Source organism: Natrix helvetica (genome assembly GCF_964273705.1).
Source record: "Natrix helvetica genome assembly, chromosome: 2".
NCBI lineage: Eukaryota > Metazoa > Chordata > Lepidosauria > Squamata > Natricidae > Natrix > Natrix helvetica.
In genome coordinates this window covers 239,734,807-239,748,792 of record NC_138552.1, presented here as the reverse complement: position 1 = coordinate 239,748,792, position 13,986 = coordinate 239,734,807, and the positions used below count along the sequence as shown (strand labels likewise).

Genomic DNA, 13,986 nt, shown 5'->3' with positions numbered 1-13,986 from the left:
ACATTGAGATCCCAAGATGGGTATCTGTGGACCACTGGGGGTCTCAGGTTGGTCGCTCCCCTGAGGAAACTGCGGATGGTCGGATTCCGGCCAAGAGGTGCGTAGCCCTCAACTGAGAGGATGGTTGACAGGGCTGCCGCCTGGCGCCTCAGGGTGTTAGGTGCCAGGCCCTTGTCCAAACCTTCCTGCAGGAAGTCCAGGATGACAGGAACCGAAGCAAGGGGCGCAGACGTACCATGAGCCGTGCACCAGCTGGCGAAGGATTTCCAAGTGGCGTCGTAGATGCGCGTCGTGGACTGCCGTCGTGACGCTTGGATGGTGCCAATCACCTTGTCTGACAACTTGCCTCTGCTTAGGAGATCCCTCTCAAGTGCCAGACGGCCAGCTGCAGCCACTGGGGTTCTGGATGTTGAAGGGCCCCCTGGCTGAGAGAGATGTCCTGTGGAGGAATCCGCCACGGTGGTGTGATCGAAAGACTCACCAAGTCTGCAAACCAGGTTCTCCTGGGCCAGTACGGTGCTACCAGCAGCACCTCCGCCTCCTCTGCTAGGATCTTCCTGATGACTCTGGGAAGAAGAGGTAGCGGGGGAAAAGCGTAAAGCAGACCTTTCGGCCACGGGCCATGCAGCGCGTTGACTCCTTCCGCCCTCGGGTCGTGGAACCTTGTGAAGAACCGCGGAAGATGCGCGTTGGCCGCGGTGGCGAACAGGTCCACCAGCGGGAGGCCGAACCTCTGGGACAGTTGCTGGAACAGCAGCGGATGTAGACGCCACTCCGAGTGGTCGACTGTGGATCTGCTCAGCCAGTCCGCCTGGGTGTTGCTCGTGCCCGAGATGTGCTCCGCCTGAAGAGAAAGGAGATACCTCTCCGCCCATCGACCCAAGAGCTCCGCCTCCTTCATCAGGGATCTGGAGCGCGTTCCCCCCTGTCGATTGATGTGCGCCTTGGTGGCGACATTGTCATGATGCGCACGTGGTGGCCCTGAACGGTGCTCTGGAAGCGCTTCAGCGCAAGCCTGACTGCCCTCAGCTCCAGCCAGTTGATGCTGTGAGTGGCTTCGGAAGGGGACCACCTGCCCTGTGCGAGCTGGTTGTGGCAGTGGGCCCCCCAACCGAACAGGCTGGCATCCGTTGTGATGGTGAGCCTGACTGGCTCCTTGAATGGCGACCCCTTTAACAGGGCCGGAGACAACCACCACTTAGAGAGCGACGTACCTCTGCTGGAACTGGAATCAGTCTTGTTGAGCTGCTTTCGTTTGTTCTTTGATATGGAAGCAGGAGCCACTGAAGGGGACGGGAGTGAAGTCTCGCCCAAGGCACGATTGACAGGCACGAGATCATCTTACCGAGGAGCTGTGAGAGCTGAACCACCTTGACTAGACGTGACTGCTGCACCTGAACGACCATCTCCCGAAGGCTGGCCACCCTTTCCGGGGACAGGGATACCGTGCCCGAGGTGGTGTCGATGACGGCCCCTAGATGCTTCAGTCTGGTCGTGGGAACGAGATGACTTTTTTCCAGGTTGATGGTGAACCCGTGGTCCCGGAGGTAATGGAGGCCCGCGTAAGAGAACCTCAGGAACTTGCGGTGGGCTTTGCGGATAGGGATGTGGAGGTAGGCCTCTTTGAGGTCTATGGACGTTAGTATATCGCCTGGCCTGATGCCCCCAAGATGGACTGGAGGGACTGCATCTTGAACCTGCGATATGTCACGTGGTGATTGAACCTCTTTAGATCTAATATCCCCCTCCACCCTCCTGAGTTTTTGGGGACCAGAAACAGGATGGAGTAAAACCCTCTTCCTTCCTGGCCTGCTGGGACAGGTTCTATGGCCCTGATCTCCTTGAGGTGCCTTATCTCCTGTTCCATGAGGGATCTTTTGACTAACCCTGAGGGAACTGGACACCGGATGAAGTGGCGGGGAGGGGGGGACCAGAATTCTAAAGTGAGACCCATGCGGACCGTTTGAAGAACCCACTGGTCCGACGTGGTCTGCTCCCATTTGGCGTGGAACTGCAACCGCCCTCCTATGGGAGCTGACCTGTGATGGTCATTTATACCTCCTAAAGGGTCGGGAGCCGGAGCCCCCCCGAAATGGCCGCTTGGAGAAGGGCTGCTGGCGACCTCTGTCTCGAAAGGACTGACGGTCCTGAGACCGCTCACCCTGCTGGGGATACGCCCGATGATAGGGGGCGGAGCTGGTGGAGGGTTCATTGTTCCGAAAGGCCTCCCTCCTGTAAGAGCCAGGACCTTTACGATCAGGCTTTTTGGTGACTGATGGCATCACTTTCTTTTTGTCCTTGTTTTCCACAAGGACTGGATCAAGGACCTCACCAAACAGCTTGTCCCCTTTAAAGGGGGCAGTAACAAGCTTCCATTTGGAGCGCATATCCACATTCCAGTGCCTAAGCCACAGGAGGCGTCTGGAAGTAACATTAGACGCTAGGGCACGCGAGGCAAACTTAGCAGCATTCAGAGTGGCATCAGCAGTGTACTCTGTGGCTGCCATGATTTTATTGATATCCTGCCTGACTTTAACGTCCTTGGCAGGTATCTTCCTCAACAACTGCCTCAGCCACAGGAGAGCCGCCCTGGAGAAAAAGGAGGCTGAAGCGGAGGACTTAATGGCCCATGCAGCTGCCTGATGGGTCTTGTGACAAGCAGTTTCGGTTCTCTTGTCCTCAGCCTTGAGCCCCTCCAACAGGTCAGGAGGGAGCACAGAAGAGGAGGTAAGAGCCGCTACAGGGGGATCGATAGGAGGGAGCTTGAGCAGCTCCTCCAGGCTGGCATCCACCGTATATAGCTTCTTGTCATGGCTGCTGGGGGTAGCCATGGTAGCTGGCTGCGCCCACTGTCTTGAACTAAATTGAGGAACATCTTGGGTACAGGAACTATTTCCTGGACCGAAATGGGTTCCTCAAAGAGATCCCCAGATAGATCATCAGGGTCTACAACCACCTGAGCTGGGGGGGGTGGACCCCATATGAGTTGAGATCTTAGCCTTATCTAAAATGGTTTTGAAATTATCCAAATTAAATAAGCCTGAAAAGGCCGGCTTTTTGGCGGGGCTTGCCTCATCCCCAGAGAATTCAGCTTCCTGCCTAGGAAGAAATTCCTCTTCTTCCTCCCAGTCTGACTCATCAGAGGCCACTGAAGAATGCAGGGACGGAGGTGGAAGGCTAGGAGTCATCTCTCTGGAATCCTCCTGGGGTTGCAAATGGTGGGTCTTGCGAGTGCGCTTGCCACCTTTTCGCATGCCTGCCTCAATGCCCTGGGAAATGGCCCTGTTAATTATTTCCTGCATTTCAGTGGATAGGTTAGGCCCTTGGGCCTCAATGGAGCGAACCCTTTGAGTGGGCCCGGGGATCGGCTGTTGAGGGGCTAACAGCCCCATTGGAGCTGGTCCCTCCTCCATATCAGAGGGACAGGCAAAGAGATCAGCCTGATCAGCCATGGAATGGCCTGGAGAAGTTGCCATGGCCAAGGAATCCCCTTCTTCTTCACTATCAGAAATGGGGCCTCCCTGGGCTGGAGGAATTTCCCTGGAGGGCTCCCCAGGAGACACCGAAAGGGAAGATTGGGCCTGCTGTTGGGCTTTGGAAAACTGTTTTTCTAAGGCCTTCTGTCGCCTTAATGCATCTTTGTCTAGGCCTGAGCCCTGCTTGGGGCCATGCCTGGAGTAAGGCTTACTCCCTCTAATGGCCTCCCTGGCAGCTTTTCCGGCCTGTCTTACAGGGGCTCTGGAAGAGACACCCTCAGAAGTCTCAGGGACCTGATCTGCCATGGTAACAATCACTGGTTGGGGCAGTAGGGGGATGGGAAACCACCACTCACCACCTCCAGAAAGCCCACCGCAGCACGATGCTCCTGAGGAGACAGAGAAACTGCAAGGCCTGAAGTAGCTTGGAATTTCTTAGGCGCGAGCAGAATTCGCTCCCAGCGCCTGCAGGAGAGTAAAGGAGGCGACCCAGCAGGCCACGATCCCACGCCACTATCACTTGCTTGGATTGGGGCCCAGGTCGCCGGTCACACCGGGCAAGTCTGACTCTACGCGGCTCCTGCAAAGAGCCAGGCACCAGGCAGCTGCGGCAAAAAACTTTTAAAAGTAAAGCCGGAAGATTGCGCAATCCAAAATGGCGGCCAGAACTCACCGGAGCTTTGCGCGCCAAATTTAAAGAGGGAAGAAGCCAAAATGGCTGCCCTGGAAGCCCACGCAGCAATTTGACTTGCTAGAAGCACAAACTGCAACGGAGGGCTTCCAGTGGGAATCGGCCCCCAGTAGGGGTGCCCCAACAGCGCTGGCGTCGGCACTCCGACCCACGCGCTTCCCCCAACAGCTGCCTGCGGCTTCTAGGAGCCAGAGCAAAGCCCCGGACTCCAGGAGAGCCGAAAGGGTGAGAAAACCCCAATTAAAAAGGGAAAAAAACAAACTTAAATTTAAACTCACCAGCCTGCTCTAAAAATCCTTAAATATGCTGTTTTAAAAAATTATTCTTCCTCTGGAGAGTCCAAGGAATCAATCTTAGAACTGGAGAAATCTTAAAGCGCGTCTACTGGGCTAGCTGAATTGAAAAAATCTGAGGAGAGTCGGCACCAGAGGCGTGGCTTAAAGTTTCAATTCAGTTCTGGGCAGATTGGCTGTGTTTAACCCTTCTTTGGACTCTCCAGAGCAGCGCCCTGGAAAACTACAATGCTGATCCGGCCCTTGAAGAAATCCAGTTTGTCACCCCTGGTCTAGAATTATTCTGTTTTAGTAGGATTATGCTTTACCCAGTTCTTTGCCATCTACACCAAATTGAATCCAGGCCCTTGATGGCATTACTTGCCTGGCCTGAGATTGAGTATTGATCACTAGTATGCTGATGATGATTCTCATCTTTCGTTGACAGATAATTTTCATACAACTTATTTCATAGACTACATAATAAATAAACTAGATAATTTCATCCACCAGTTTCATGTAGATATTCACCATAAGTGGGGATAACATCAAGCCTTGTGGTATTCTATGACTGGAGCCTACATCACACCCTCTCTCCATCATCATTGCCAATGACTGAAAGTAATTTTTCAGAGGGGAAGAGAACCGTTACATTTATTGCTACCCATCCTTAAATCAGGAGGAGGCAGTCATAAATCAAGGGTCAGTAACTGGGGCAACTTTAGGTTCTGTGGACTCCCATGCTGGCTCAGAAATTCTGGGAGTTGAAGTCCATTAGTCATAACGTTGCCATAGCTGGCCATCTCTGCATAATATGATCAATGGTATTGAAAGCTATAGATTGATTAAATATTAATAAAAAGGTCATACTCCTATTTCATGGCTCCTCTCACTATATTCTTCAGACTAAAACTATAGACAGACAGACAGATGCTTTCAAGTCAGTTTTGAGTCCTGGCAACTGCCTGGACTAGTCCCTGCAGCTTTCTTGGCAAGATTTTGGAAATAGTTTGCCATTGTCTCCTTCCTAGGGCTGAGAGTGAGTGACTGGCTCAAGGTCATCCAGGTGGGTTTGCACCTAACTTTCCCATTTTCTGGCCTGATACCTTAACTACTACATGCAACTGGTTCAAATGCTATATTTAATTATACATTTTTACTTTCCTTTTTAAAATATACCTAAAGCTAATATATACAATTTTCTTCTAGGAAAATCCCCTTTTATATACCCAAACATGGAACAAATGAATACAATAAGCTACAGGTGAAATATATACTTTACTAGGAAGATCTGGTTCTTCAGCATCTTTTTTCACATTTTCTTCTGTTCTCCTTTGCATGTCTTGTCCAGGTGTTGCTTCTTCATTTTTCGTAACTGCCCATTTCTTCCCATTTAGCTTAACAAGAACTCTGTTAACTGTGCACATTGCTGCTTCACGGCAAAGAGCCAAAAGGTCAGCACCAACGTAGCCTGGCGTCACATGAGCCAAATGTCCAAAATCAAAAGGTTCTTGAAGTCGAAGCTTTCGACACAAGGTCTTCAGAATTCTGGTGAAAAGAAAATGAAGATGATTTTGCAGCTTTGATTTAATTAATTTAATTTAATATGGCTTTAATAATTTATTCTTATCACCTTCCAAAAGATAGGAAACCATTTCTGTTTGGCCCCATCCATCCCCAACTCCCAAACAGCAAAAGCAGTGAAAAGAGTAAGATGTGGAGTGTTCAAAATAGTAGAAATATTTCCACTTTTCTGCTGAGACAATATTTACAAAACATGAGAAGCATTTAAATATCTATGCTGAAACAATTCTGACTACTGCTAGTCCTCAACCTATGACCAGCATTGAGCCCAACATTTCCGCTGCTAAGCAAGGCAGTGGTGAAGTGAGCTTTGCCCCATTTTACGACCTTTTTTGCAATAGCTGTTAAGCGGATCTGACTTCCTTCATTGACTTTGGTTGTTGAAAGCCATTTGGGAAGGGTACAAATGGTGATCACATGACCGTGAGGCACCGTAAGTGGCAAAAGTACACAGCAGTTGCCAAGTGCCCAAATTCTGATCCCATGACTATGGGGATGCTGCAACCAAACTGCTCCCAAGTCCCATTTTTCAATGCTGTGGTAACTTCAAAGAGCCATTAAACGAAAGTGGTGGTAAGTCGATGAGTACGTGCATATGACAGCCAATAAAGAAAACTTCATTCCCTTCTAATTTATTTTTATTACTTGCTGAGATAACCAGGCTTATCACGCAGTCACTTTTATTTATGCTTTAATCAATTCTGACTAACTGATCATCAGAATTAAATGCCTTCCTCTTGGGAAAAAAACTGTTAGTAATCAAATGCTCATGTTAACTTAATGCTCAAGATGAAATGTGCTACCTGTTCTTTAGGATGACAGATACGGAAACTTCATTTTCCAATCAATAGTAAGCTCCCCCCCCCCCCCAAAAAAAAACACACATTATTGCAACTACTAGATGGCAAAAGAACAGACTCTGGGAAGGAGAGAGTCAACTAAGTTCAAATCTTTTCACTTTTTGGAATATAAAAGAAATACATTTTTGAGAGAGATAAAGGGACCCACATAAGCCTACCCAATGTAAATAAAATCTTCCATTTTGTATTGCTGTTCAGTCTGTCAATTTATTGAAGATGTTGCTGCTGGCTATGCAAACGCCAATTATGACTTTCAAATCTACTGCATATAACAGGCAGCTACATCGTTTCCAGGAGTATTAAACGGCAACAGTATTTACTACTCAAGCAATAGTTAAGTCGTCTAATCTTCCCTAGTTAAAAATCTATCCAAGAGAATTCTAGGACTTCAAATGACTTTATTAAATAAAAAGAAGTCTGACAGACTTTTCTCTTGCTGCTTCATCTGGAATCCCCAAACAAATTTCTCGGTCAAATCTTCCTGCACGTCTCAGGGCTGGGTCCAGTGAATCTGGCCTGTTGGTTGCTCCAATGACAAGGACCTGAGGTGCAGTGGTCAATGTATTCATGTCTGAAAGAGGAAGCAAAGAAGTGAACGGCTAGTAATGAAACAGCTGATGTTGGGTTACCAAAACTATACCATGTTTCCCTGAAAACAAGACAGGTCCTTATTTTCTTTTGACATCCGAAATAAGAAGTTGGCCTTATTTTTGGGGAGGTCTTATTATTTTTGAGGTGCAGGAGGTGGCAAGCATGGTCACTTCATGGCTGCTGCTGTGTTGCAATATTTTTGAGGAGGGCTTATTTTCGGGGTGAGGGCTTATTTTAGCGCATGCGCTCAAAAGCCCAATTGGGCTTATTATCCGGGGAGGTCTTATTTTGGGGGAAACAGGGTAGTAATAGTAAAACTATTCAGATGGCACTCAAGAAGGTAGACATTTCAATATAAATGCTAATTCTGAGTAATGCATGTACTATTGCTCTCCGATGTGTAAAAATAAATAAACATAGTGTTGGACAAAGTTTAAAATACAGGCATTTGCATCAATCAATCACAGCATGCCTGCATACGGCCTCAGGGATCTTGATCTGAATGAACAGTTGAGGGTTTTTTCCTATTTGATCCAAGTTTTTGGTAACACCCGGAAAGTTTTATTATTAGCTAAGCTTTTCAAATATGATTTACAGTAAGTTAATTGTATAAACAACACCTCCCTCCTCCTCTAAACGTCTCCCTCCTTCTCTATCAACAAACTGGTGTTTTAACAACTTTCAGCCTCTAAGCATATATTTGCAGATTATAATGCAAACTTAATATCTGCATGCACCATTCTATGTATACTCCTCTCTAGGTTCCAATTCTAGAGGTAAGGAAGGCCTTGATGGCAATTCTGTCTCTTGGTTTTGCCTGGCCAATTATTTTCTAGTCAAATCTTTGATCTTTGATTTTTCCCTCATCACCTGCCATCTGTTTAGTTTATAATCGCTTCCTTCCCACACTTCTTCTGGCTGGGGTTTAAATCTCTAATACCTAAGCCTAAAAATACTAAAAAAAAATCATCTTGTGGCACATTGGACAGAAAATCTATATAAATAAAAATGTAATGTTTGTTTGTTCAAAATCTCAAATCTCTGAAAGTTCTTCACCGATTGCTTTGATATTTTGACACAATGTTGCATTCGACTACGCACACGTTTTTATATACGTATATTATATAGCTGTCACACAGATGTGACAGGTAAAAACATGTTTTTTTGTAAAAACATGCTTTTTTGAAAACCAACGCCATCTGCTGGACGTAAAAGCAACACACCCCATACCATAGTGTTCATTTCCTGAATATAATATATTCGGAACAGTTCGGCCTCTCTCCAACTTCGTCCCAACCGTCCCTTTATATTTGTGGCTGGGCTGCGGCTGCACCCTTTCCCCTTTCTGCCCGTCCTCTGATGAGCTTCGCCATTTCCACCAAGGGGAGCTGAAGCCTTTCGGCCTTCTCCTCCCCTCTCTCTCCTCCCCTCCCGCCAGGCCTTTGCTGTCTGCGCCGGGGCGGCGCCTGCCCCATCCCTCGGCCGCCTCCTCTCACCCTTAAGCCAGCCTCCCCCCACCCAGCCCAGTGGAGCTCCAGAGGAGGTGGAGCGTCACTCTCCACCCCCCTCACAGAGAGCCAGCTACGGCCTCGTCAAGGCGGCTCCGATGGGGTGGCAGCGGGACGCCGGCCACCTCCTCTCGCCGCCACCACTGAGGGAAGCCGGGTCAGGGACGGCGGCCTCCTCCTCCTCCTCAGCTAGCCCAGGCTGGGGCTTGTGGGAGCGTCCTCCATGGTGGCTGTTGTAGGGGCCACTGTGGCTCACTTCCATGCGGGGGCCACCTCTGCCAAGGGACTTACATTTTCTCTTTTCTTTCTTTTCCATTTAACCAGACTGGGCCGCAGCAACGCGTGGCCGGTTACAGTAGTCAATTTAATAAATAAACAAAACTACCCATTGCCAGTTTTGCTATCATTGTAATGGCACATTTTTGGGGTGCTTTGTGAATTACAATAGGTCGGGGGCTTGATATGGTTGTGACTTGATGAATCCTGTGATAATATAGGATTGCCAATAAATAAAGTGAAATATTTTGTTTAATTATTAACATACCAAAACTTCCTAAATATCATTTGTTTAAATACATTTTTTTAAAAAAAAATTCCCTGCATTTTCCTGGAACTGCAAGGTGTGCTTCTTTTGACTCATCCAAGTGCTGATCCATTGACTATAACAGGAATAGACTCTCAAGTTTCTTAACTGACCCTGATATTTTAGACTGAGCAAGAGTTAACTAGCCACCCAGCCAACATCTATGGCTAAAGTGGAATTAAAATTCACAATCCCTTGGTTTTTAGCCTGCTGTCTTAACCACTAGCCCAAAATGACTCTCTTTATTTGTTTAAATGTATGTATGATGTTGCAAAAAAGCTTGAAAAGTACAAGCAGTAAAAAAAAACCAGGAGGAACATATTGAGAACAATAGAAAGTGAGTGATGCTTCACTTTTTAGCAAAGATGATTATTGATGATGATGATTAAACATGATTATTATCATGTTTTAAAGAAGTTCATGACCACACCAAAAGACAATAGAAAAAATGTGTTTTCACAAGATTTATTAATCGTAGGTAGCTGGCAATAGGAATGTGACTCATAACTATTCTAGGTATTATAAGATGCAAAGGAAATGAGAAGGTGAGATCTACTGATTTGAAATTGTATTTTGCAGCTTGCTGTTTGGCTTAAATGAAAGCGTGGATGCTCCTGAGAAGTAAAAGGCTCTTGGCGTTAGAAGGGCACAACTTGAAAATTGTGTGGCATGAATATTTGTGGCACAACACAAGTTAAGGTTAATGTGGATTTTAAAATAATTATGTTAGATGCACCCTATTGAGAATATGGAACAGATACAAACCCAGGTTCTGCCTGAAAATACTTTTATGGCTATCAGCAGAAGAAACATTTATAGATGAGAAAATAATAGGTAAACATAAATGGCTAACTTATTGTGAAAGAATTATGTCAAGGGTAATATAAAATATAAATCAGAAAATAACAGGTGGCAGAGGGAGATCATTGTCAATCTTTTTCTTATTTAGTTATTAGAGAGATTTAGAGTAGACAAAAGATTTTATGGTTTTGAACATTGTAAGACTGAGTTTAAAATTAGGTAAAGATCAAAGTTCCTCTCGCACATATGTGCTAGTCCAGTGATGGCGAACCTATGGCACGCATGCCACAGGTGGCACGCGGAGCCATTTGTCAGGGCAAGCAAGGTGCTGCCCTGTCACCTGGCCACCGCGCATATGCACGCTGGCCAGCTGAGTTCACCCTTTTTTTAAAGCCTTTTTTCGCCCTCCCCAGGCTCCAGAGGCTTTATAGGAGCCTGGGGAGGGTGAAAAGAGCTTCCCCCGCCCCGCCGGAGGCCCTCCGGAGGCTTGATGAGCTTCCCTGAAGCCTCCGGAGCGCAAAAAACCAGCCCTGCGGGAAAACCGGAAGTTCAGGAATGGACTTCCAGTTTGCTCGGAGGGTCGTTTTGACTGCTCCGGAGGCTTCAGGGAAGCTCATGAAGGTCCCTCAAGCTTTTGGAGCGCTCAAAACGACCCTCTGAGCAAACCAGAAGTCACTTATGGTTTGCTCGGAGGTTCATTTTCCTGTTTGCTCGGAGGTTCGTTTTGAGCGCTCCGAAGGCTTGAGGGAAGCGTCCTGAAGATCCCTCAAGCCTCCGGAGGGCTTCCGGGGGAGGCTGTTTTCGCCCTCCCCAAGCTCCTATAAAGCCTCTGGAGCCTGGGGAGGGCAAAAAAGCATGCAAAAAATGGGGGGTCGCGCCTGTAGTGCGCGCATGAGCACTGGGGAGGTTGCACATTGCATTATAGGTGCGGCACGCCTGCACACTACCCCCCTGCACTCCCCCCACTTATGGCACATGAGCCAAAAAAGATTCGCCATCGCTGTGCTAGTTGTTCCCGACTCTAGGGGGCAGTACTCATCTCCCTTTCAAAGCCAAAGAGCCACCACTGTCCAAAGATGTCTCCATGATCATGTGACTAAATGCCGAAGGCCCATAGAACGCTGTTACCTTCCCACCAAATTATGAAATTTTGAACATGTAATTGCTAAAGTATGCCATTGGCGTTTAGTCATGTTGGCCAAATGACCATGGAGATGTCTTCGGACAGCGATGGCTCTTCGGCTTTGAAACGAAGATGAGCACCGCCCCCTAGATTTGCGAACGATTAGCACATTATGTGGGAGTGGAACCTTTACCTTTAACTAATTGCTAAAGTACAAATTATGAATATGTAATTGCTAAATTACAAATTATGTACAGGTAATTGCTAAAAAAAATTTATTGAAATTTGAAACAGAAGAAAAAAAAGAGAATGTATAATAATTCCCATCGGACTCCTTAAATAAAGACTTTGATCATTGGGTAATTAATTTTTTATGATATATTATCTTGTTTTTAACAAGCTATTGGCATGGCAGCTAAACTCAAACAGTCAAACATTTGAACTGTGTCACTATCTGCTGAGCCAGCTCAGCTTAAGAAGCATTTTAAGAAAATATAACTAAGTAATAAGACCGATTACAAGCTCACAAGACCATAACTCAAACCAGTCATAATATTTTGGATAAACAAATTATTTACTTAGTATCAAACTGAGGAGAAAACAATTACCGTATTTTTCAGAATATAAGATGCACCTTTTTCCCTCAAAAAAGAGGCTGAAAATCTGGGTGCGCTTTATACACTGACTACAGTATTTTTTGCCGCCTGAAACCCAACCCCCTTAACCAAAATGGCCATGCATAGCTTTTAGGAGGCTTTCAGAATGCTCCTGGAGGCTGGGGACGGCAAAAATAAGCAAAAAATGGGCCGTTTCTTGCTCAATTTTGCGCCCCCTAGAGCCCCCAGGAGCACTCTATAAGAAAGTTGAATTACAGAGGTATTTCAACAAGAAATCATTAAGTTTTTTCTATTTCTTTGGGAATTTAGGGCACTTTTCAGTTTTTATAAGAATATTAGTTTGATATTTTAATTTCTTACACATGATCAGATTTTGCATTTATTCTTTTAAGTATAGAGGCTGCATAGATATAATACAGTTCTATTAATCATCAATTTGAGTTCCTATGGAGTTTCTACATCTGTATGCAGTATTATAAAATATGAGAAATATTTAAATATTAGTATATATTTGTTAAATGATACAAATTATAAAATTATGGGAAAACATTCATAAATAGGCCAAAGTAAAATTAATGCTGTGAAGATCGAAAGCTACTTTGCATCTTTTTTCTTTCTATTCTATTTCTTTTTCCTTCCCCCCCCCCACCTTTCCTTGCACTGTTAGCTTTCTCTGTGATTTCTTTTTCCGCCCATCCTTCACATTAGTTTGTATTTGTTTTTAGCCTTTAAAAAAAAATCCTTTGAATACAGATGAATAGTATAAATACACAAATGTTTGCTTCTGTGTTGGATTAACAAACTACACTATGTCATGCGAAAGTTTCCAGTGCAATACATTAATTATTTTTTAAGGTGCTACCAAACCTTTGTACCATTTGGACTCGCTGAGGCAAAATAATAGGTTGTAAAACAAATCAATAAACAAATGACCCTCTGAATGCGTTGTTACTCAAAGATATCTGAAACTCAGAAATCTATGAGTGATCTTCTGACAAAATGTCCCAAAGGTGCTTTTTCAAGAGGCAACTAGACTTTCTGGTTTTTCTTTGAAGACATTTCACTTCTCATCCAAGAAGCTTCATCTCTGACTGGATGGTGAAAAATGGAAGGGTTTATACCCCTTGCAGACAGCTGGTCATTTGCATTCTTTTAGTGAGTTGTTAAGGCCACCTGGAAGTTTACCTGTGACATCAGGGTCACCTGAGTGGTGCAAATGGGTATGGAACTTTCTTGGAACTGTTACATTGGGAAAACAAAACAACCACTTCATAAATGTATGGTACAACATAGGAGAACAAATCCAACAAGACTGGATTTAGCAGTCCATCTGCATTTAGAAGACAAAGGCCATTCTTTTAAGGTCGCGAAGTCCACATTTTGGACAGAGAGGACCACTGGTTTGAAAGAGGGGTCAAAGAGGCCATCTATGTCAAAATTGAACAGACCTCTCTCAGCAGAGGGGGAGGGATATGACATCATCTATCTCCAGTCTACAACACAGTCTTTTCAGCAGTTCCAAGAAGTTCCACACCCATTTGCACCCCTCAGGAGACCCTGATGACACAGATAAGCCTCCAGATGGCCTTAATGACTCGCTAAAAGAATGCAAATGACCAGCTGTCTGCAAGGAATATAAATTCTTCCATTCTCCACCATCCAGTCAGAGCTGAAGAAACTTCTTGGATGAGAAGCGAAACGTCTTCAAAGAAAAAACCAGAAAATCTAGTTGCCTCTTGGAAAAAAAGCATCTTTAGGCCAACCATAACCTGGATGACTGAGAATCTCCGTAGACGTTCTGGAAAAATGTTGAAATGTCAATGTCAATTAAAAGCAGATCAATCTAAGGGGAGCATACATATTTTTGAAACAAAATAAAA

At 45.6% G+C, this 13,986-nt stretch overlaps 1 protein-coding gene across 2 annotated transcripts in view; it reads right to left on the bottom strand.

The window, feature by feature from the left end:
* The window catches only part of NVL (nuclear VCP like), a 66,960-nt gene that overhangs the window by 41,220 nt on the left and 11,754 nt on the right, over positions 1–13,986 (bottom strand). For both annotated transcript variants that reach the window (XM_081942613.1, XM_081942614.1), the window contains exons 12-13: positions 7,310–7,454; positions 5,717–5,987 (exon numbers count right to left, since the gene is read on the bottom strand). In XM_081942613.1, the coding sequence (XP_081798739.1) occupies positions 5,717–5,987; positions 7,310–7,454 (416 nt within the window). The remainder of the gene's footprint in view (positions 1–5,716; positions 5,988–7,309; positions 7,455–13,986) is intronic.